This window comes from Gambusia affinis, linkage group LG11 (assembly GCF_019740435.1).
Source record: "Gambusia affinis linkage group LG11, SWU_Gaff_1.0, whole genome shotgun sequence".
Taxonomy (NCBI): domain Eukaryota; kingdom Metazoa; phylum Chordata; class Actinopteri; order Cyprinodontiformes; family Poeciliidae; genus Gambusia; species Gambusia affinis.
Genome location: NC_057878.1, coordinates 1,826,877 through 1,850,791, shown reverse-complemented (window position 1 = coordinate 1,850,791; position 23,915 = coordinate 1,826,877). Strand labels below are relative to the sequence as shown.

The 23,915-nt window shown below is 40.1% G+C and overlaps 5 protein-coding genes across 18 annotated transcripts in view; 2 read left to right on the top strand and 3 right to left on the bottom strand.

Moving 5' to 3' along the window:
- Positions 1 to 226: 226 nt before the first annotated feature.
- On the bottom strand, positions 227 to 2,455 carry LOC122840180 (gamma-crystallin 2-like; the record flags this gene model as incomplete). Its single annotated transcript, XM_044132408.1, has 2 exons — positions 227 to 499; positions 2,198 to 2,455. Coding segments are annotated over 2 exons (531 nt in total), but the record flags the coding sequence as incomplete, so codon positions are not given.
- LOC122839469 (bolA-like protein 2) lies at positions 1,115 to 1,600 on the top strand. The gene has a single exon (XM_044131054.1). The coding sequence runs from the start codon at positions 1,195 to 1,197 to the stop codon at positions 1,453 to 1,455; it is 261 nt and encodes an 86-aa protein (XP_043986989.1). The 5' UTR covers positions 1,115 to 1,194; the 3' UTR covers positions 1,456 to 1,600.
- Positions 2,456 to 4,963: 2,508 nt separating the features above from the next.
- On the bottom strand, positions 4,964 to 9,720 carry LOC122839468 (gamma-crystallin M2-like). 3 transcript variants are annotated; one of them, XM_044131051.1, is made up of 7 exons: positions 9,634 to 9,719; positions 8,708 to 8,785; positions 8,458 to 8,545; positions 7,310 to 7,416; positions 6,096 to 7,235; positions 5,645 to 5,887; positions 4,964 to 5,380 (listed from the first exon to the last, which is right to left on the bottom strand). In XM_044131051.1, the coding sequence occupies exons 5-7, from the start codon at positions 6,105 to 6,107 to the stop codon at positions 5,105 to 5,107; spliced, it is 531 nt and encodes a 176-aa protein (XP_043986986.1). In that variant the 5' UTR covers positions 6,108 to 7,235; positions 7,310 to 7,416; positions 8,458 to 8,545; positions 8,708 to 8,785; positions 9,634 to 9,719; the 3' UTR covers positions 4,964 to 5,104. The 3 variants fall into 3 exon arrangements, with proteins under 3 accessions (XP_043986986.1, XP_043986988.1, XP_043986987.1); XM_044131053.1 differs by lacking the exon at positions 8,458 to 8,545; XM_044131052.1 differs by lacking the exons at positions 8,458 to 8,545; positions 8,708 to 8,785 and having other exon boundaries at positions 9,634 to 9,720.
- Positions 9,721 to 11,884: 2,164 nt separating this feature from the next.
- Positions 11,885 to 23,804, bottom strand: sgo2 (shugoshin 2). 7 transcript variants are annotated; one of them, XM_044131047.1, is made up of 9 exons: positions 23,782 to 23,804; positions 18,500 to 18,582; positions 18,189 to 18,364; positions 18,033 to 18,107; positions 17,074 to 17,144; positions 16,830 to 16,966; positions 14,931 to 16,754; positions 14,654 to 14,768; positions 11,885 to 12,434 (listed from the first exon to the last, which is right to left on the bottom strand). In XM_044131047.1, the coding sequence occupies exons 2-9, from the start codon at positions 18,576 to 18,578 to the stop codon at positions 12,344 to 12,346; spliced, it is 2,568 nt and encodes an 855-aa protein (XP_043986982.1). In that variant the 5' UTR covers positions 18,579 to 18,582; positions 23,782 to 23,804; the 3' UTR covers positions 11,885 to 12,343. The 7 variants fall into 7 exon arrangements, with proteins under 7 accessions (XP_043986982.1, XP_043986985.1, XP_043986983.1 ...); XM_044131050.1 differs by lacking the exon at positions 23,782 to 23,804 and adding an exon at positions 18,989 to 19,165 and having other exon boundaries at positions 16,830 to 16,963; XM_044131048.1 differs by lacking the exon at positions 23,782 to 23,804 and adding an exon at positions 18,989 to 19,159 and having other exon boundaries at positions 14,654 to 14,765.
- Positions 19,704 to 23,915, top strand: part of pikfyve (phosphoinositide kinase, FYVE finger containing) — a 28,680-nt gene continuing 24,468 nt past the window's right edge. For 3 of the 6 annotated variants that reach the window (XM_044131040.1, XM_044131038.1, XM_044131039.1), the window contains exons 1-2: positions 20,309 to 20,404; positions 21,313 to 21,512. In XM_044131040.1, coding sequence (XP_043986975.1) covers positions 20,361 to 20,404; positions 21,313 to 21,512 — 244 coding nt within the window. In that variant the 5' untranslated portion in view covers positions 20,309 to 20,360. Of the gene's footprint in view, positions 19,853 to 20,307; positions 20,405 to 21,312; positions 21,513 to 23,915 lie in introns of those variants that run through there. The other 3 variants (XM_044131042.1, XM_044131041.1, XM_044131037.1) reach the window with 2 other exon arrangements.

Here is a 23,915-nt window from a genome sequence, read left to right as displayed (position 1 = left end):
GTCTACAACAGGTAATGCTTCAGAACATGATATGAGTCAATGCTGGGAGAATTTTATTTAGTCCTCTGGTCAGAGTCAGAATATCCAAGCATGTTACATCTTCCTGGAAGAAGTCGCCCTTCAAATCAAAAGAGCAAGAGCAAAATTGAATCCACTTGAGCACTGACGCCATTTTCATCAGCGTGTGAAATATGGTAAAGAGCAGGTGTTTTATGAGAACCCTTTCTTAGAGATCCATCAGACGTCTGATGGAGCCAATCCTGGAGTTTGCGCCTTTCCATTCACTAAAGCTCTTATACTGGCCGGGCCTCAAGTAGTAGTGGCGCCCCCTGTAGTTGGGTTGCTCGTATACCAGCCAGTGGCCGTCCAGGATGTTGCAGGAGTTGAAGTTGGCGAGGTGAAAGCGACCCATGAGGTTTGGGCAGTCATCTGTTAGCTCCATCATCTCACCATCCATGTCGAAGTGCTCGTACAGCTGCATCCTGAAGCTGCCACTGTGCTGGAGAAGCATGTCGGATGGAACCATTAAGAACACATTCATGCTCACATTAAGCCTGGAAACAAATGACCTAGATAAATCTGAAGGTTAGAGGTCTTCACTGTTTCTGTAGAGACCATTAGAGCTGTTAATAGAACTGATATTGTATTCCATTTGAACCCGAAAGGTGGATAATTTTCACATCATTGTGTGTCATTTGCTTCGAATAGTAAACTCATCTGGGTGAAACCTGTAGTGATGAACTCTGACCTGAACATTCAGAGACACATAAGAATAATCACTGAACAGTTTAGCGCCACAATATGTTAAAGACCTGAGGCAGACGGCTCAGGTCTTCTGGCTCTGGTCTGCTCTGCATCCCAATAACCAGAACCAAACATGCAGAAGTAATATTCAGTTTCTATGTCCCATTAATCTGAAACAAGCTTACAGAAAACTGCAAAAACAAATATAAAAAAACCCGCTGAAACACTGAAACACTGAGTTCCTTGATGGTGAGATTTGACAAATTGTAATGTTGACTATTTGTTTCATAATTACGTTTATATAGTGAGATGCACCTTCTCTGGGTGCAGACTGTGGGAGTGATGTTGGGTAAAACAGTCAAACAGTCATTTGGATATTCTTTTTGGGCCATAATAACGTAACCGGTTGTGCGGTGTCCACTTGATGAAGTCAGCAGATCACAGATAATCATGGCAGTGTCAGCAGATCACATCCGGGAGAAGCTTATTAAGGAGCTCGAGGCAGTGCATGTGGACGTAGAGGACACCTCTCCGGAAAGATGTGCAGCCAGTTTCAAAGTCCTGGTGGTGTCGGCGCAGTTTGAGGGGAAATCACTGTTACAGAGACACAGGATGGTGAACATGTGTCTAGCAGAAGAGCTGAAGACAATCCATGCCTTTGAACAGAAGACCCTCACACCAGAACACTGGGACAAGATGAAGCAACACTGACACATTTCCACCTGCTTCAGTTTGCTTCTTGTTTTTGGATTATGTGAAAAGGTTCAACTGCTCCAACTATCTTATTTCTCCATCTGTCCCACTGATACAAATCTACTGCAAATGAAAATAAAACACTTTCCTTCCTTTTTCTGCATTTGGGTAAAAAACAAAACAACAAAAAAAACAGTCAAACAGATCATTGTCCAGCCCTAAAGTTACTTTGGCTTCAACAGTTATTGAAGGCTCTGCTCCTGCATCTGAAGGGAGATACAACTTCATCCATTCATCCATCCATTTTCTTTACACCCTTCTTTCCTAATGGGGTCGGGAGGGTTGCTGGTGTCTATCTCCAGCTACGTCCCGGGCGAGAGGCGGGGTCACCCTGGACAGGTCGCCAGTCTGTCGCAGGGTACAACTTCATCTAGAAAACAAATTCCTTTCTAGAAAAAAAACCTAGATTTGTTCCATTGTATATTTTTAAAACAAAGTGACAATTTTTAACCACATACATACTTTCTTGCTGTTTAACTAAATATGCCAAAAGTTGTTAAGAATTCTTGAGAAAATTGGATTTCTGGTAAAATTCCAATATTTATTAATTGTCTATAAAAAAAGGAGTTAAATAGCCCGGTTGCTCTGATTGGCTAGCTGTACTGGCAACACTTTGCAATAAGTAATCATTATAGCCTGACATCAAAGCCAGCCTGTGCTATACGAGTCTACAACCTTGCTGGTTTAAAAGACAACTTACAAAGGGGATCATGAGGCATGACCGGACACAGTCATTCATGCCGGTCATGCCCATGTAGTCGGAATACTCTCCCGTTCTCATGAAGTACTGGTTCCCCATGAAACCGGGTCGGTCGTAGATCATGAACATGCCGCTCTCCACGCGTATGGAGCGGCAGTGGTCAAACATTGAGTGCAGGTCAGCACAGTCGCTCATGCACTCATAATGATGGCCTCCAAAGTTTCTGTCCTCATAGAAGATGATCTGATGGAGCAGAAGAAATCATCCTGTCAGCATAATCACAGCATGTCAAAAAGGGAGTCTTCAAACTGAACACAGACCTTTCCCATGATGGCTACTGTCAAAACCCAAACAAATATCGTTTTATACCATGAAGTGTCCAACTTTATATATATGGGGAAGGATGTTCAGCTGCATGTTGTGATTCAGAGCAGGCCTGCTGTCAGCAGACTACAAGAGTCTTTCTGCTCCTGTATGCAGCAGAAAGCAGGTTCTAGCAACAGCCACAGCATGGACATGCACTGGAACAGTCACTGCAGAGTGTTTACACAGCCTGTGTTTGCTTTGAATGCATTGTCTCTGTCACAAGTTAAAAAAAGAACTGTGGAAGGAATTCACAAAGCACTTCTCCATTTTTTTATTTTTTTTCTCTCAAGCTTTTTGCTTGGATTTGGCTGGATTTATGTATCATTAAATACGTGTCGGTCCAGTCCCACCCACCAAGTCCAGCAGGTGGGTGCAGCTATTTTTTTCACCGGGTCCTGGTTATTCTAGTTTCAGCCACAAACATTAAGGATGCAGAAGTGAGAAAAATATATATTATAATTTGCGGAGAATTCCAGGAACTGAGCTGACGAGGCTTTCCTTAGAACTTTAAAAACATCTGGCCGGAGGAATATTGTTGGAAGAGTTTCCCAAAATCAATAATTGATGATTCTGAGACATTTAAAAGATGCACTCTCAGTGGTTCTTGGGAAGAAGGACAAAACATGTCCTCTGGATAAAGCACAGAATTGAATAAAATATACACAAAAAATAAAATGGAGTATGTTTTCATGGTGTTTGCTGAATATCTTTTTTTATTTTAAACTGTAGTAGGTGAATGGTGTCTGTAAATTAGTAGTACATTATAATAGTTTAGAACAATTAAAGAAATACTAAAATAATGTATTATGACAACTAAATATAAGTATTCAGATAAATAATTATAAAAGTAGCAATAAATTGAATTAAAAATCATTTTTGACATATTTTCCAACTCAATTGAAATAGTGTCCAAGGTTGTTGTCAACACAGACATAAAAAGAATGTAACAAAATCAGGCATATTGTGGGGCACCAGAAACTCTGAGGACCCCATGACCTTTTCCTGTTTCTCCCTTTGCTAGGAGGCCTAGGCAACTCTGGTGAATTTGTTATTTTTTCATTTTTTCTTTCTTTTTATTCCCAAGATGTTTGTCACAACCATATTGTGTCAAGATCATAACTGAGAATTTACAAAATTTTGATGAAATTTCTGACAGAAACACTTAATTTGTGTATATTGTAAAGATTCCATGGACCTGATGAGCTACAATGTGTCCTCCTTCAGAATAACGTCATATAGATTTAGGTAATTCGGCATTTTGTCAACTCTGTCAGAGTTTTTAACTGACATTGTGACTTTCAGTGATAAAGTTGACAAATCTCGCTTAAGTGTTGAGTTAATTCATTTTAATGTATTTTACACAAATGGCATTACTTCACATGTATCAAGTGTTTCTTTTTACTCACTACTTTGTCACCACCTTCAGTTCTGTGTCAACTCTGTCAAATGGACTTTATGTTGTGTTTTGCTTTAAATAATTTTTCTTTTGTTCTTGGGAAGCATTTGTCTGTGAAATGGAGTAAAAATATTGCTAATGGGGTCCATCCATCCATCCATCCATTTTCTGTTCACCTTTGTCCCTAATGGGGTCGGGAGGGTTGCTGGTTCCTCTCCAGCTACGTTCCAGGCGAGAGGCGGGGTCACCCTGGACAGGTCACCAGTCTGTCGCAGTGCTAATAGGGTCATTAAAACTAATTTTATATTCATTTTTATCAGATGGTGTTGACAAAGTTCTGGATCAAGTCCATTAAAAATGTAATTTGGGGAGAAAAAAAAAGGTTTCAAATGGGAACCTGCACCCTGGCATCTTTACATTTCCAAAACATTATTTGTCATATTTGAATACATAAGCTTGAGAAATAATTCCATTATTTTTTTGGGAAAATTTCAACCCATTTTATCCCTTATCTCAAATGATTGACTCTTATAACTGAAGTTAGTAAAAAATTGTAAAATTTGGTCTATACAACTGATGTAAGTTAAATAATGTTAATAAAAAATAAACACTAGCAATAGTATCCTTTTGATTTTGACATAGCAAATGAAAAAGGGATCTTTGATTATCAGTTCTGCCATGCTGGCTGTGGATGGCCTCCTGTGTTTTCTTGTGTATCTGCATTTTTACCTGAAACATTTACAGTTGAGATCAAAGCAGTCATATTTCTTTTGATTAACTTTTGATCAGTTGAAAAACTCCTCTAGATTTCATAGCAGTATAGGAAAGCAATCCTTTGGAGGAATTCCTAACAGGAAGTATCTGCACAAGCCTCTTGTTGTGCAGGTATGAAGATTTACAGTAAATCAAACATGTTTAGGGAAACAGAACTATGTTGTGTTGTGATCAAAATAAATCCTGGAAATGCACAAAATTCCTCTTAGTCACAGATGTAGTAAATCGGATAATATTGAGACATTTATTCACCATCGACAAGAAAATCCTTTACAGCAACTCATTTTATTAATTTTTTTCTAACAGCATCCAGCAGCTTTGTCAGGTCAGCTCTTGGCGCATCTTGTTGTTCGTATCAGTAACTGAAAGGATTAAAACTCTGTGATCCTGCGGAAAGAGCCGGTGGTGGCGCAGGTGGCCCCCCAGTCATTGAACTTGCGGTACTCGCCAGGACTCATGAAGTACTGCCGGCCACGGAAGCTTGGGTGTTCGTAGAGGGTCCAGTAGCCGTCCAAGACTTTGCAGGAGTAGATGTCTCGGCTGCGGAAGTGCTCCTGCACCGACTCGCAGTCCTCGCTGAACTCCATCATCTGACCTTGGAAGTTGGGCCGCTCGTAGATACGGATGCGGTAGGGGCCCTCGCTGGTCTGCAGGTGGAAGTTAGAAAATGAAAGGAGCCTTCTGGGTCTGTGGCTGGCAGCCTGACAGTCAATCACCATGCTTAGTCATCAGCCAATGTTTACCTGTTAGTTACCTATCCAGCTAAATCCACATTGGTTTGAAATGTTGGAAGTATATTTAGTATTATTTTTGCTTTTTAAATTCAATAGGTGGAAACAGGCCAAACTACCTATTTTGACTCTTAACAGCATAGAAACATTCATTCGATTGAGCTCTCAAAGTAACCTCACATAGGAGAAGGTTCGGCAGGAGCGGATGGTGTCGGTGTAGCCCATCCAGCGCTGCTTGTCAGGGTACTCTCCTCTGGTCAGGACATACTGGTAGCCGCTGTAGTTGGGCTTCTCGTAGAGCACCCAGCAGCCACTCTCCACCTTGATGGAGTTGCAGCGGGTAAAGTGTGGGTTCATGTCAGGGCAGTCGGAATCACACTCATATGAGCGGCCCTGAAAGTTCCGGTCCTCGTAGAATATAATCTGAGTCCAACAAGAGGAACGGGAAGAGGAAATATTCAGCTCAGACGTCCTGAATATGTGTTTTTTTTTCCATGTTCAGTTTTCTGTCATTCTACACTGAAAACACCAAATTACTTCTTCTATGTGACAAAAAAAGCCACAGGGCAGTGTGGCAACATTAGATCTACGGCAAACAGGAAAAAACAAGAAATGAATGGGAAGCTCTTACCTTACTGCTCATCCTGAAAAGAGTGCTGGAGCCGGTCACCAGCGGAATATGGTGGTCTCACAAAGCAGGAGCAGAGCCCTGCTATATAAACCTCAGATCCCGCTTTAGCTGTTTTTTTCAGTGAGCGGGGATTTAATGAGCTGGAACCACTGCCAAAAATCTTGATCCAGGCCATAGAACCAAAATCCCTGAATCATCAGGACAAAATTCCTAGCAGGCGAATTACTGACCAACTCTGCCCTCTTTATTGATATCAACATCAGGAACACGTTTTATCCACCCATCCAACACAGAGGAGTTTAGTCTTTGTTGGGGAACATGCCAGAGGTCAACAACAACTGTGCAGCTGGTGGAAAATGTGACTTTGGTGACATGATATCAGAAAGTTCCTGTCAATACAACACTGTTTGTTCTTTGCTCTACATAGAATAAGTTTAAACATGTTATGTTAACCTTCCATTAGACCACACATGGTAGATGTAAGTTTGGCTCCAATATATTTTATTGGACATTTTTCTTATTGATCAACACTGAATCTGACTAAACAGCTACTTTAAGCAGTTGGGGAAAGACAAAATGTTGATGTCATGGCTTTGTATGCTTCTTATAGACTAAAATATCAAAGCTAAATGCAATAGTCAAAGATCTTAATTCTTTTTGGGTTTGTCCTCTCATTGAACAAATCTAAAATTAAAGTGTTTGGAGTGTTTCACATGTAAACAATTTTTACATGTGAAGAAATAATTGGGGGAAGTTTGAAAGAACTCAAATGCAAAGTATGAAGTGGCAGCATGATGTTGTGGAGGGACTGGAGCACTTCACACAGTGGACGGGGTCAGGAGAAAACAACGTTATGGAGAACATAAGATCTAAAGACGTTAGCCAGGATGCTAACACTTGGATGGAAACTGATAACTCCAAACATTCATCTGCATTACTTACATTCTGCCTTAAGGACAAGAAAGTAAATGTTTTGGAGTTACCATAACAAAGCCTTAAACATAGTTCCATAGAAAAAACTGTGAGCTGGGGTCCACATGTGTGTAAGTGAAGTGGTTCTACATGTCTGACTCAGTTACATCAGTTCTGTTGGGAGCCCTCATAGTGCTCAGCTGCTTCCTGGTGAAAACCACTGCTTTCCTGAAGGATAGAAAGCAGGAAGGACTGTTTACACCAGCAGAGGGCAGCAGAGGACTGAATTGTGATGTACTCACGCTGAGAAAGGACTCAGGCAAAGACGGAGATGAGGATGGTGGAGGAACGGGTCCCTTTGGGACTCTCGCTTTTGCCTGCTCAGACAGCCATCTTTTCAGCTTCTGATCTGCAAGATTTAAAAAGAGATTTTGTAACAAATTTATTGGATCAGTTAGAGAATATATAAAATCAACATAAAGTCCTCATGAACAGAAGTCTTTTTCACGTTTCTCTAATTTCCAAGGCAAGTTGTACTAATTGTTTTAGTACTGACAAATTTTAAAGATGTACTTTTCTTGATCTGCTCTGTATTACTATTCCTAAAATAAGTCATCCTGCCAAGCAGTAAAGGCTCTCAGTAATCAAAGCATCTATTTGTTTCTCACTGTTATTTTCCATTTTGCAGCTGAGATCATAAAGCTTGGATGGGTTTGGTGCACCAGCAACAGCGGTGTCGTGACATTACCATGTCACGACATTACTGTCATTATGGTATATTATGAGACAGATAATCTGTGAAACATAGATCTCCTCCACCTCTTAGAGCCGTCAAAGCTAAGTGTCCTAATAGCAGAGAAGCGGCTCACTGTTACAGGAAAACCGTTTATCTGCCGTCATCAGTGGTCACAGTAACTAGCTTTATAATTCATAACAGGAACTGCTGACAGGCAGAATCTGTAGTAGCAGAGTACAAGTTGGTGAGAGGGAGTGCGGTGGGCACACGAACATGGTTGACAGCGCTAAGACCCGCCTCCTGGCTCTGATTGGTTGTTTCTAGATAGCCCTGGGAGAAAGCAGAGGAGCTCAGTTTATTCATACTTTATCTGATTCACACTCTCCTGTCACGATATAGTGACAAATTTGTTTTAGCAAAAAAAACAACAAAGCATTTTCATATGATCCAACTTTAATATAACCCATTGTCACAGGTTAACTATTCTAAATATTAAATTGAAACTAGCTTGTTTAAAGTTAGAATATTCTACTAGCATGTTTAAGTTAGCTTGTGGTGTTGACCTCTGCTTTATATTTTGAAGGCAATCGAGATTCATTGGCCTATGCAACAAATCCCTTTAACTTCAATCAAATATTTATAAACTAGCCAACAACCTAATAGAATCAATAAGTCAATACATGAAATAAAATGAGTTATAACATTCAGACTTACTGTGTCTCTTGGCATGTTGTACAGCTTTGTAAGATCTGAGCATGGCAAATGGATGGTAGGACAAAGTGAGAGGGCATACAATTGACCCCTGTGGTTCAAAAGAAAAAATAAGGACCAAGGACAAAGTTGTTATTTTTTACTAAAGGAAAAATAAAGCTTTCTAATTTAAATTTATTTCAGTTTGCAGACTGTATAAATGTTTAAGTAACATCAGTGTGAATGTAAAGATGATCCAGAACATATTTTGTACCTTAGACTGATGGCTGGGTAAAAAAACAACTGGCTTACATCTGTACAGAGCCAGGATTTTCTCCACTGGTAGTCTGCTCTGAAACACACACAGTCCTCTCAACATGAACTATGACCTTTTGTTGCTGTTCTCAAACATTTATTTATTCTCTTTGTTTCTTTGCTGCCTGCCAGCTTCACTGCACTCTGCTGTGAATTCATGTTCTACAGCTGATGAAATTTATTATAGACCAACCGTGGCAGATACAAAATTCATGTCAACTAGTACTGAAGGCAAATTTAAAAAGTTAGAACTCAACCATGAATTCTTATTCAGCACTGTCCCAACAAAACAGTCTGTAAAAAGTCCCAAAGATCCAATTCAGCAAACTGTTTGGCTCTACGGTTTAATTTTTAATTCCCAATGCTTCGTTTCCTGCCACTGGTTTGATCTCTTACTGCTTATACTGTAGTATGTTTGTAGCTTCAGATACAATACAGTTCTCAATATATACCTCTATGTGTCACTGTACTGCAATAAATCTTACTAAACCAATAGATATTCTCTCTTAGCAATCAACTGGCTTTATAGCCAGCAGCCGAAGGCTCAAGGCATATAAATAAAATGTATTCATATGTAAAAGCTATGTACTAATACCAAGATCACCTCCTATAATTTTCATGTGCAAGCTAATATCAAGCCCCACTTTGCAACTTGTTACTATCAGTAAGTAGAACAAAAGGGTCATTTACATCTATTTAAGTCTGTAGAAAATTATTTACATTTTCAAGCAGATGTTCACATCAATCACCCTGATGGGTCATTTTGTTAATGTGCCTTATAAGTTAATAAATTCTTGGAGTTCATTTGATGTTTACTCAAAGTAGGATGTAAGGTGCTAATATATTTTGGCTAAGAAAAAGTTATAATTATACAAACTTACTTACCATTATAATTCCAGCAAAAGATGAGAGGATCATTGCTTCTCGCTGTAAGCGATTCGGATGCTGAGGACGTCCTAAGCTACAGGCGGCTCCACTATGGTGAGAAAGAAAGGAGATGTTGTGTTTAAAAACTCAAGTATATTCCGAGGCGAATTTTGCCTGAATTCTCCAGTTCCCACCAAAAACAGCCAGTGATCACCATTTTAAAAATAGTAATATTGTATTGTTTTATTAGTAAAATATTTCATTCATTTTCATTTAATTTTACTCTCAATAATAAATATGAATAGTTCATGTAACAACTAAAAGGAATCATGAATGAAAGAAGCAGAAAGAAGTATGAACTTATATCTCCCCCTCATTCACATGAAATGAAAATCAGCTCTTCACCTCCGAAACCTATTTATTACAGACATTAAGTCACTCATTCATATCACAAATGTTACGTCAATCTGTTCTTCATTAGCAGTCCATCTACTGCAAATGTAGTTTTGAGAAATTTAATCTAGAGATTGTAATATTGTCTTGGATTTTTAAAACATGCAGTTAGCAAAAGAATACTTGTTTTCTTGGTGCAATAAACATGATTAGATTTTTATGTTAATGGTGTCCCCCAGTCCACACCACTCTGAGTGGAGAGCCATGTTGGGGATGTCCAGAAGCATTATTAAATATATTGGAGACAAATTGAAAGTAATGTGCAAAAACCTGATCAGGAATTTATAAGAAGGGTTTGATTGCTGCAATTACAATAAATATAATTTCATTGATTGTTGTGTGCAGCATGTGCTTAATATGGTATTATTTATATTTTTTATTACACCCAGTTGCTAATCAACCACCTGCTCCTTGTTCAACAGTTAACTCTCCTGCATCTGTTAGTAAGATACTGTAGCTCTTGGTCACGTCTTATTAGCTTACTGTTAGGCCATTAGGCCAGGGAAAATAATTTATTCAGAAATAAATTATTTTGAATTTATCCCTGAATTTTAGTTCATGTGTTTTCTTTATTTTTAAGTAAACTTTTAATAGCCTGTCTCCACCTGTTCTCTGCTTGATGACGTGTTCCTTTTGCATTCTTTTATAGTCTTCTGAGAGATGCCTGTCTCTTTCCTGGTTTTCATTCAACTGGAAACCTCCTGGTTGAATGAAAACAGTTTTAATTCTAATTTGCCGTTGAGATGAGAAGTTTTGGTCTTAACTAAACTTGACTCATGTTTGCTGGGAGTAGGAACATCGAGTGTTGGGGTCAGAAAGATTAGAAGTAGAATCACGAGTGGAGTGACGGGTTATCAGGCAGTTGCTAGAGCATGTGACAGTCAGTGACAACAGGAGGTGACGGACACCAGACACAGCTTGTTTTGGAGATGTTGGGAAGGAAACAGGCACTTGAGGGTATCAGCCATGTGATGAAGGTGGAAGTTGCCCAACAAACACTCCATAAAATGAGTACTGCTATATTGTATGTCATGCACTGCCTGAACAAAACTTGTGACTTGTTAGGGAGACTTTACTACACTTGAGTCATCTGTACTGTCTCAATGATTAGCATCATCCAAACTATTGTTTGATTACCTCTTGTGTAAGCTGCCACTAACACCAGAGCATAGACGGGCTAATTTCAGAATTTTGCCATGACTGGGAGAAATTAGAGGGGTGTCTGTTCCTTGATCAGCATTAAATCTTGGTTCTATATCACTCAAAATGACAAACATTATGAAACCATGAAGTGGGAAGAGAACAGAAAACATTTTGTTTTACTACACAACATTTATAGTTAAGAGTTGTACTTAATTGAATGTGTGGACTTACTGGGTTGTTACATCTGCTGAGAATTCCAGGTAAACGGCACAACTATATTTACTGAAAGAAATAGTGATGTATTCAAAATGGAAGAGGAATAGGGTCAAAGACACAATCATGTTTTGCAATTTAGTGCTTATTTTACCTGCTATAATAGGAAACATATAGACCGAATCAGAGACTGCCAGGATCTAACTGATGCTGAGGCTCAAACATAAAATGTTGTAACTGCTGTCAGATGAAATTCTACAAAGCTAAAAAAAACACTTTATAACTGAAATATTTACAACAAAAAGAAACGGCAACATTTCTAGCCACTGCTCATTAAATATGAGCAAGAAAAGTGAAAGGGTATGAATACTTCCTGAAGGTAAATGGAGTTATGAGTTTAACAGGTAGGAGACTTGATCTCAGTCAGACAGAATTACCAAAAACAGCAACAAACTCAAGCTTAAGTTTTCTGATAAACATGTTTAATAGAAAAAAAAAAAACATACAAACTTTAATAGATCTAATATGTTAAAGTTTATACTCGCAACACAAGCTGATGGAGCAGAAAATGGAGCTTGGAGATCTTCACTTAGCATGCTCACACAGATAAAACCCTAAACATGGTTGGGTACACTGAGACTTTTTCCTATGCAGCTGAACATCACAGGGAGTATCAGATTATCAGCTTCCACTCCATTATTAAGTGGAAGCTGAAATAATGGAGTGGATGTAACAAGTGTGTAACTCCATCAGGAGTCCCCAATGACAACAATGTGAAAAATCTAAAAACAAATTTGAACACATTCTGAGTGAAAACGACAAGTGATCAGAGAACTTTTTGAAACGCTGCAGGAAACTACAACAGTGGATTTACCACAAGGACAAAGTATTTGTCCACAGCCCACCCCACTGGTTTCTGCTACTGCTTTGTCTTCTTCTTCTTCCTGTCTTTAAACAATGGAGAACTCAGGAATGTGGAGTCAGTAAAATCATCTCCACGCCTAAGTTTTCTGTTGGGGAGAAGAAAAAAAAAAAACACAAAAATTCAGCACCAAGTTCCATTTTCTCTCTCTCCCTCTTTTTAAAGACAAAGACAAGTCTGGATAATCTGACCAATCATAGCACTAGTGCTAGTAATTGAGAGGTCAGTTGTTGAAACCTACATAGAGGGCTCACTAGTAACCACGCATAACCACTGGTAAATAGCACACACTCTACTCTATGTCTTAAAGAACAGAGAGCATAAGCAACCAGTGGAGAAATCTGAAACTGGAGTCACAACATGTTTGGCACAGACACAAAAAACAAAAACATGTTCTGTTCTCTAAAAAAGAAGAGGCAGTACTCTAAAAACACTACGTCTTATCAAATAATTTTGAATAAGTTTCTAGTGCAAATATCTTGGTAGACTTGAAATAAGACAAAGCTAACATGTCTTAATTCAAGCTTCATATTTTTCATAGATTATCTGTCTCACGCCGTCCTATCACAAGTCATATTTTTAGTTAGATATATTAGCTAACTTTAATTAAATAATTCCTTGTAATTGATGGAAAAGTAGTAGTAGCACTAGGAGGTTATTTTACTTGTAAGACATTTTTCCCAGAAGTGAAATAATCTGCCAATGGAATAAACCCACCAGCGTTCCCAGTGACAGGAAATGCTGGTCGGTTTTTGCAGCTGCTGCTCCCAGCTCCTTCAGTCATTTTATTGTTTGAAGACTTTGCTTTTGTTATCTGATGGCTTATTAATTCAGACTTACTCAGTAAACAACCCGACACCCATCTTTGTTTTGTTTGAACAAAGTTTATCAGTCTACCTGCTGACATGTCTCCGGCAAATATTTGACCTGCTCTGTGAAGCTTATGCTATCCTCGATTGTCCTGTTTTTAGTCCATCACCCAACAACAGCACTGCTCCAGTACGGAGCTTTTTATGATCTGCTTACATCTACCTGGGTCACCACCGTCAGCTGTGCTGCTACACCATGATATTTTCAACCTGCCGTGTTGGAAATGCACTCATCGAGGCTCTTGTCAGATCTTCTGCTGTGACGAACCAACTCCATTAAATCTGCCTGGTCTACTGTGTGTGGTCCACCGAGGAGCACCGGTCACCACGTTGAGCACAGTGTGTTGGCCAACCTGGCTCCGTCTGCTAACCCAGCTGTCAATCAGGGCCAGCCCAATTTTTTAAACAAACTAACCGGCTGCTTAGGGTCCCAGGGACAGAAGGGGGTCCCCTTTGTGGGTCTGATTTTTAAAAAAAATAATGATTACTATGAGACTATATTAACAAAAACACAAAATTTCAGCGTGAAGTTGTGATTTTTATTTTTTACATTAATATATATTTGAGTATGTAGAAATCATTGTTTATATGGGCAATAAAAAAATAAATTAAAAAATTGCTCTTGGGTGCCCCCAGGTGAACTCGGTAGGTCACACTTCACAGCTTCGTTGATAACTCCTCCACTTTTCCCTCTCCTCAGGTCTTTTAATGCATATGCAGCATAAAAATGCTGCATATGCATCATCAGGGGTGCATCGACTGGAGTTTTCTGGCTAATCACATATTCATGTAAACAGTCGCCCAACCTCCGCATTCATATAATAAGAACTATACAATAAAATACATATACTTTGTAAATCAAATTACAATAAAAATACACACATTTTCCTGCCTACATATTTATAAACATCCTCCAAATTTATAAAAATATTCTTGCACTTTTATATGGAAACGTGGTGTGATCAAAGAAGATTCTGCATGGGGCGTTCTATAGTTGTGTTCTTTCTCCTCCACTGACTCTGTAACTGTTTTGTCTTTGTGTAAATGAGCTTAATGGATCAGGAGCTAAATTACTGCTACTAATAAAATCTAATTTCAGATGACAAATTACAAAAACGTTCAAAATTCATCAAGTTAAAATTAATTAAATCAGGGTCAGGTTATCAGCCGGCTGATTTATCAGTGCACTCTTAACTGGCACGGTTTAGAGCTCAGTTGTGAGAACGGTCCAGTCAAAGTCCTGACATAAAGCCAACTGGAATTTGCAGCGAGACCTGGCCAAAGAAGTCTCTAGATCTGGGTTGAAGGCGCATTATGGAATATCTAGAGGGTTTAACCAGACCTGTGGTCCCCTGAAGCAAAAGTCAGAAACATAGACGGAGCTTTGAGTAACCAGCGTCTCTGTAGCACTGGTCACATAGCCTGCACTGCTTCTCACCTGTTCAGTGGAGGCCCCTTATAGCTGACCACAGGGCGATTTCTCTTGCTTCTTCCATTGTTTTCACCACATGAGTTTGGAAAGGTGTTGGTAACGGTTGTTTGAGCTCTTCCTGCTGCAAGGCACAGCAAAACATTAGCTGCCAGCTAAACCAAAGTCAGACTAGGTTGAATTTTGTGTTTACAGTCTTCCCCTGTTGGGGGAGAGTCTACCCAGAGTTCATAGGTAAACTCTGATACAGACAGAACGTCCATTGACGGTAGAGGGGGACACCCACCTGGTGAGGCTCTAGCTGACCCCTCAGTCACCACCAGCCTGCATGATGGGCTCCTGTTTGGAGAGCTGGGTACAGAATTGGATGCTGGGTCTACAGTGCTGAGCTCTCCAAGCAGCGATGGTGGCTGCACATCCATTAGCAGAAAGCTGACATCCTGATGAGCCGTCTCATCATTTGCAACGGATGTCCTTGTGTTATTGACAGAAATACTCTTGCTACTATCCTGAGACGTCGGTCTGTGGATGACAAACGTCTCCCTTACGTTCCTGGTTTCGGCTGCTGTGTGCAGCTTTGTCTTCCTTTGTGGTTTTGCAGCATTCCTGCCTTTGGAGACTTTAGGATCAGGCAGATTTTCACCAATGTCATAATGATCATGGCTGAGGAGCATCTGAAAATCCTCTTCACCTTCCTTCCTGATCTCCAGACTGTAAGGGCTGCAGAGAAGAAGCTCATCACTGCAGATGGGATGCAGACCAGATTCATCTTCAGATAAAACCTTTTTGCTGCTTTTGATTGTTTTTCTCTTTTGCCTGGAGTCGTAACCATCAGCACATTTCTCCAGTGATGACGTCATCCTGTTCCTGGAGCCTCCTGCTCTGTCTCGTCTGGATTTTTTACGTGTGGGATTCTCTGAACGGTCACATTCATCTGCTGGCACGACTTTCATGTTATGTTCTGATGTTTCCACCAAAGGGCGCTTTAAAGCGCTGCAGGTTTCTGTTTGCTGATCTGCCTGGAAATGACCAGACCTCTGAGCCAGATCCTCCAGCAGCTCCTCAGCTGACCAGCAGGGCTCTCCAGGAAGCATCATGCCACAGTCCAGACCCGGGGAATTACTGTCCCTAGAAACAGAGATGACAAAAGTTCTTCTGCATCTCGGTCTGGTCTGCGTTTTCCTCCTGGCTACAGGAGGCTGATTCTCCTCTGACCCGAGACCTGCCACTTGCACTGGATGGAATACGTATTCCTGTGGTGGTGGCTCTGTGTTTTCAGCTTCTTCTTCATCGTGGACCTTCTCCGGTTTGGACTGTTGGCTCTCGTCATCATGAGACAGATGGACTGATGGGGTCTTTTGAATGACCATAGAGCGCCTCTTTACTTTAGTTCTGGACCGTCTGTAGGTGATTTTAGAACTTGCTGAACCTTCTTCAGGTTCACTGCCTCCAGCCTTCAACAAGCTAACCTTAGAGTTGGAAAAATAATCATCCAACTCATGTGACACAGTGTCACAGCAGTGGGTATCGCTCTTGGATGTCTTCTGATGACTGCCAAGCTTGGGGATGCGAGATGTTTTCATATTATTGCCGTGTTTTTTGAGTAACTGTCCCTCAAGAACTCCTGAGTCTTTATCTTTGGGTTTATTTTTTTGAGTAGAAATTTCCACAAGTTCCTTATTTGGTCTGTGGTTGAAAACATTCTGGACATCTGGACTGATACTCGCCTGTTGTCTCTTTGTGCCTTTCGTCTTACAGGAAGGACCTTTCTTCTTGGCTTTGGTTTCCACGGTGACAATTTCAACTGCATTACTTAACGTGATCTCCATCGACGTATTGAGAAGCACTGTATTGTCAGCTTTTGCTAACTGAGGCTCAGCTTCTGAGGCAGACACACTTGGAGCGTTTGCGTCACTTGAAAGGGATGTTGAGGAGTTTTCATGTGTTTGGTTGTTCTGAGGACAGAGGACAGAGTTTATTTCAGAGCTGGACTGGGACAACGCTCTGGACAGGCGCTCCACTTCACTCCTCAGGCTGCTGCGGGGTGGACAACACGATCCTGTCTGAGTGGGTTGAACACGTTGGCTCAAACGCCTTTCCTCAGCGTTTTCTGGGAAAAGACATTCATTAATAATGAGGCAGCGCATATTTGAAACACTGCACTGAATGATGTCAAGTTACCCACCATGAAAAATATCAGAGGAGTTGCTGGATCTGGTTCGGACACTTAAAACATCCAGATGAGGGTTTCCTTCAGGCAGACCTAGTGTTGCTTCCAAGTTTTTGTTGTGGCAGAAAGGATTCCTTAACGTTCCAGGCCTACTGTGTATAAGATGGAAATACAGAAATATAACCGTCAGATATCACTTACTTCCACTGAAATTACAACGCCTAAGCAAAAGAGAAAAGCAAAAGCAGGAACGTCTGACCGCGCTGCTGCATCGTTCTCTTTGTTTTTATCTGTTGGGTAGTGGCAGCCCCCGGACAGTCTTGGCGAATCCTGAGGGAAAACACATTTTCAGCTCCAGCAGTTCAGATGTTTGGGTCCCACTGCAGGGGAAATAAATAGACTCCTCATCGATATTTTACCTTATATGGTACTGAATACCAAACATTTGACCATACAGTTTAAAAGATAATTATCACCGATAATGGCCAGATGTATGTGAACTTCTGTTTTGAAGAAAGTTACAAAAACCGACTTAACTTCAGACAGGGAGAAGAAAATGTGTATGTATAATTTTATTTGGTGAATGTAAACTTGTGTTTTCAACTATATCTACATGTTACATAATCAGCTAATAGTGAGAAATGATAGGGATTTTTTGTGTGCTTTTCCATACTGGAGGTTTTCCTGAGTACTTATAAAATTAGTTCATTCTCACTACAAAAAACTTAAAAACTTTTTTACTTTTTTTACTTAAACTTTTTACCGTGACTTTAGAAAATAACAAAGAGGAAAAAGCGTGGTCAGGGGAAATGTGGACGATTAGCCTCCAGACACAGGCCAAAGCTTTGGAAGCCGGGCCAATCCATTCTGAGCATTCTGAGTTCTATCTATGGACTTTGAGGTGTCTTTAGTCAGTGCCTCATCAGACTTTGTTTTCATTAATGTCAATTATTTTCCTCAATTTCCATTGAGGTTAACAGACAATTGTGGAATAAATGCTAGTAAAAGAAAAGAAGGGCTGAGTCTGAGAGTTGGAATAAATCATAATAGTCACAACTTCAGTATTAAAAGCCAAAAGAGAAAAAAAAAACCCTTGCGTGTCATATACATCATGATGCAGTCAAAAGTTCATCTGATGAAAGTCACATTTAAGCATGAAAAACATAATCTTATGGTAAAAATATAATCTGATAGGTGACTCTATACTGTATGTCTTACGTTATCAGAGACGAGTTCTGTCATCATGTCCAACTGCTGCAGAGTGTTATTATGGAGATTTTTCAAGATGAGCATCTGTAGAAGCAGAACAACAAGAAGTAGAGATCCAGCTAGTGGTCAAACTAAACTCCACATCAGCTGATACATCACACTCACCAGTTTCCTTTGATTGTGTTTCTTGGTGGCCAGCTGGAAGCAGAGATCCTTGACTTGTTTTTGCAGGAGCACCACCTCTATCTCAAGCTGCCTGCTCTTCTCCTTTTGGGCCTGCAGAGCGAGAGCCAGGGCCTTGTTGTTGGTCTTCAGGGAGACCTTGAAGAAGGAGGAGGTGTCTGGTGTGAAAGAAATACGGTGTTAACACTGCTCAAAGTCTGTGACAGCTGCAACACAAATGAGATGGAGAATAACCCAATTCAATTCAATTTCAATGTATTGATCGCAAAAAGAAATTAAATAAATAAACCCACTGATAATTTTGTTTTTGATTTTTGAAGCCACAGCTGATGTCTGCTTCGACGGTGTCATCGTTTTCCTGGGAGGCATCATCAGACTGATGGATTAAAAAGAGGAAGAAAAAAAAAGGTCCAACTTGAAATCTATGAAACCAGAAACCTGATGGAAGGCAGAGGCTTTAGCTTTTTTAGCAGTAATGAAACAAAAAGATACAAGACATGTTAAAACCATCAGACTCTAATTTTTCTTCTCTTATGTCTCCATTTAGCATTTAATATTCAGCAATAAATGCTTTTTAATGCACATTTTGAAGTATCGCGTTAAAACAACTGTCAAAGATAAACACAGATGCATGAATGCCAACGTTTTAACCAGGAAAGGTTCCCATTTCACCCTAAATTAACGCTCCACCAGGGCTAGTCACAAAATATCTAGCTGGTAGTTTCTGTCCTAACTTTGTCCAGGTTTACCGTCTATGAAAGTCCTCGAGTTGGAGCGCTTACCTTCTAAAAAAGAAAAATCTTCGAAGGGAATGACACAATCTACTGTATTCAAGAATACAGCAGCTTTGCACGCCTGTAATTTATGACTGAAAACATTTTTCAAAAACAAACAAAAAATCCGCCGAACTTCCGAGCATGCGCACTAACGTGAACTTCTTCATCGTCTTCGTCTTGCATCCGTTATTGTTGCACTACCGTCATCACCATTTAAAATATATATGTATATATTTTTTTCTTTTTCCTTCATTACTATTTAACTAAGCAACCACATTATTCCATATTCAAACTTCCATATTTAATAAACTTATTTGATTCACATATTTCCAAGTAATAAAAATATGTTCCATCGTTTTGTAGTATTACACCAATTATATAAATCAAGATGTTTCTTCATTTTAAAAACAGCGCCTTCAAAAAACTATGATCTGTTGTTATTCTATTTAATTATCTCCTCCCTTCACCTCCAAAAATACACTTTTACCACCATATGATTTGTTGCTAAATAAACATGATATTCTACTCTTCTTTAATGTGTCTAAATCTCATTTGGCCAACTCTAGTTTAAATTCTTATTTTTAAACTATTTATATTTAGTAATGTTTCTGATAAATTACTGAATACTTTTTTGAGTGAAATGAGTAGTGCACAGTTTCGGGTTCGATTGATGTCTCTGAATTCATCTGAAGCTGTCTGTTCTCGGGCTATCGTCTGGTGACGCTCGGTGCTTGGTTAGTCAGGTCTGGGCTTGCTGCTTGTTGTTTTAAGGGAGTCGGCTTCTTCTTCCAAATGTTTGACAGCTGCAGCCACTTCAGGAATTGGAGTCCGTCTCTGCTCTCAGTTATGTCAGCTTCATAAAGTTAATAGGTAACCTGCTTGTTTTATATTTCGCTTTTACTCTTCACCGACCAACGCAGATACAGCTTCCCAGCTGGTTAGCACTCGAAGCTAACCACATACAGCCTGATAGACATCAGCTGCTGCTAACATTAGCTAACCCTCAGCTTACATTGATTAGGCTCTTTTTTTTTTGCTTCTGCGAATGATAAGCCTCTAAGTCATAATATTATCTTTAAGTTGTTAATAAAAGCAACCTATTATGTAACAAATGTACTGACACTTTAATTTAGTCATAACAAATCTATCCGAATCTGCTCAGTGTCGTTTTAGTGTCTCTGTTAAAAACCAAAGAGTGTGAGCGGGTTCTCTATCAGCTCCCCCGGTGACTCTATCAGACCGACGGAGCCGGGTCAGGGCGGTGCTTTCTGTTTTCCGGGTCTGAGACTTTGCTATACAGCTTCCGTCTGTTTTGATCACATAAGGTGAGCGGAGTGTGATGCCATTTACATAGGCTTTCTCTTCACTATAATCCAAGATGGCATGTATTTCCAACTCCAGCTCTATTGCCTTTTTCAGAAGGTAAGCACCGCAGAATCTCCAGGACACGCTTTTCCTTTCAGTCGAGCACACAGAGGGCAGGGGCATCAGCGTCCCAGTTGACGGTGTCAGCCGACCGCTAATGAAGAGGGCCACCAGTTCCTATCACGAGTTCAGATCATCTGTGGAACAAAAGGGGGTTGGGGGGCCTTTAATCCATGTGATTAAAGGATAGATGTGAGGGCGAAGTGGATGGAAAACTGTAAAGCTGGAAAAAATCACTCGTTACTCTTTGAGGAAATTGTTTTAAGGAAGTAGAAAAGAAATCTCGCTGTCTGGTATCAAAACAGAGCTTAGTCTGGGCAAAGTGATTTCCTGCTGAACTGGAACATTTTCTGTTCTGGTTAATACCAGATATTTCTGTGATCTGAAAGCAAAACATAGTCTAGGCCTGAAGTATTTCCTCCCAGCAGGGGTGTCCTGTAGAGGATGAACTTTGTCAGTGATTCATGTGAAGCTGAAACTCAGCAGTCCTGACAATGCCAGGAGATCAAAATCTGTCTCACTACTTAATAGTGAGACAGAGCTACTGTCTATCTGGAGTTAGAGCTACAGCACCCGCTGGTGTTAATGTTCTATTCAAATATTACAAAATAACAGAATAAATAAACAAACAGCTGAACCTTTGCTCAGATTGAGAAGGTAAGAGCAGTACCAAAGGCTTTTATGCTTCTTGTTTTCAAAAGTTTCCTATTACTGTTCTTGCAATTAACACACTTCTAGATTCTGACTATAGCTCTGGCTTCCTCTGCTTCTGGAAAAGTCAGGACTCTAATTTCAGTATTTTCCACGTCTTGATCTATGTTGAAAAAGTCACATTTCTTTCCTAGCAGTGGAGTGCAAAAGTTTGAACTACTTCACAGCGGTGTCCCCATGTATTCCCTCTGCAGCCGGGGCAGCAGTGTCATGGCTGCAGATGACAAATCCTCATCGTCTTCATCGGCAGAGTGGAACATCGAGCCGCCGGCCTCCTCTCCCACCAGCCCCTCACACCTGACCCACTTCAAACCACTGACTCCGGAGCAGGATGAGCCTCCGCTTCGCTCCGCCTACAGCTCATTCGTCAACCTGTTTCGTTTCAGCAATAAAGGTAAGGTTTGGTCCCAAAGCTGAAACTCAGAAAGTGTTTTTGGATTCGCTTTGCAGCTCTGTTAACTTTAGAAAATATATACAGTCGATTTGGAGCTAAAAAGCAAAGTGCTCAATCTGTGCAATGAACTGTAGAAACACGCCTGCTAGGGAGTTTTCACTGGGGCTGCAGACATATCCACACTTCAATAATGTTACATTTGAGCTATTGGATGGAAAAGGGCAAACTGAACACTTTGTCCACAAGGCCCTGGAATGTCTCTGCTCTACAGAATGCTGTTGCTACCAGTGCAGCTGTTCAGCATTATCAGCAGAAGGGTGTGAACTGATCTGCATGCACAGTAAGGTGAAGACTCATGGATCTTGGCCTTGAACAGGGTTCAGCAACCTTTTTTTTTCTTCTCCCCTCCAGGGGGTCTTTTGTGGGCTCTAGTGTCCCTTATATGAAAGTAGGCTAACAGGAAAGGGGAAAGACATGCGGCAAATATTGTCAGGTCCGGGAGTTCTACCTCTACAGTGCGGGAGGAGGGGCGTGGGGGCAAAGTTGCTAGAGAGAAGGGGGCATTGGCGGGGGTTAGCGTACCGCTACAGTGTGGGGGAAGGAGGCAGGGATAGTGTACTGTTTATGGGGTGGGTAGAGTATCGCAAGAGCGTGGAGGAGGTCTGACTGTACACTAACCACCTCTCCAGCCGTCCTTCGCTCTGATGGTGGCAGCAACCTGCTAAACTTTCCTGTATTCTCAAATCCAAAACTTGACAGATATGCTATTTTATTTATATAATTAAGTAATTTCCACTATCAGTAATGTTTGGCCCAACAAACATTACTTGTTAATTTTTAGTTGTGTTACTCTGTGTATGTCACTTTACGTACACACAGTAATTACATACACACAGCGTGTAAAGTGGTTTACATACTGTGTAAGAGTATGTGATTTCCATACGCAGGTTTTCTTTTCTGGCTCAATCTTAATCCAGTCATGGATGAAGAGAGGGAATCACAGAAGAGAACACACACACACACACACACCCACACACACACACCACTATAGTGCCATTGCAGGCCAGTTAACCTAACCCATATATTTAGGTTGTTGGAGGAAACCAGAGTTGCTGGTTAGTTGTAACCTTCTTGCTACAAGGGAGCAGTTCTAACAACTGTTCCCTTGTGGAAACGAGTTAAAAGGGTTTGTGGTACTGGCAAAGCCTTCTAACAACAACTGTTCACCATGGAAACGAGTTAAAAGGGTTTGTGTTACTGGTCATGCACTTGTCATTCTCAGCAAGTCCCTGCCAGGTTTCCTGTTATTCAGTGGTTCTGCTGAGGCCCATGTACAAAACATCTGGTGAACAAGCTTCTGCTTTTTGACACAGTTGAATTAAAATAATTGTTTACATTTACATTATTGATTGAAAGCCTAATTACATTTGTTTAAATTTGTCTTTGAAAATCCACTTTGACCTTTAAGTGTCACTGAAGGAACTGAAACCATCGTCCTTTAAACCACACGATGGGCTGTATTTGGTAAACATGTTGATACAAATCTGAGTGATTGAAATGTTCTGTTAAATTTTTATTATGTTCGCTCACTCTACATCACGTGTTATAATGGACTCACTGGATGTCATGTGATGTGAATCCGGGAGATCTGAACACCACATGACCTATGTTTGTAGTCTGAGGTCTGCACCTTGCTCAGTTTCTATGCACTCCAAATCTGGACCAAACTTTCAGAAAACTGCAAAACAGCTGAAAGACAGTTTCTTTAAATCAAAGCTGAAAACCCGCCTGCTTAGAGCTGCCTTTGATGATGGTGGTTGACAAAATGTAATGTTTATTGTTTCACACTTGGTGACTGTATGATATTTTTTTATGATGTAAAGCACTTTGAACTGCCTTGTTGCTGAAAATGTGATATACAAATAAATTTGAGTTGACATGGAAGCTCAGAGTGACTCCCCCCCAAAAAACAACTGAACTACACTTCATCAAGTCAGCAACATTTAGACGCAAGATTTAGTTTTTGTCAGTTTTATTTAGTTATAAATGAAACTACGTTGGCCCTGATCTGCCACTGCTCTTTTGCAATTTAGTTTTTTTGTCCAGAAAAATTGAAAAATTAAAAAGAATTGACTTATTCTTTTTAATATTTAGTTTTGTGTTTTAGTGTTGTTATTTAATTTCATATTGGTGTTTTAAAATGAAGAAATGGATGACTCTGTCAGTCACTGAGGGAGAGAAAGAGGAAGTGTCTCTAAGTTGTTCTTACCACTCAATTTATTTGCTTCATCCATTACCCAGTCTCTCCTGGATTTCATGATTGTTTTTTAAATTAGCAGCAGTTCATCAAGATAAAAAAAAACTGTCAACTGGAGATGGAAGTTTAGTAACTGAAACTCAATG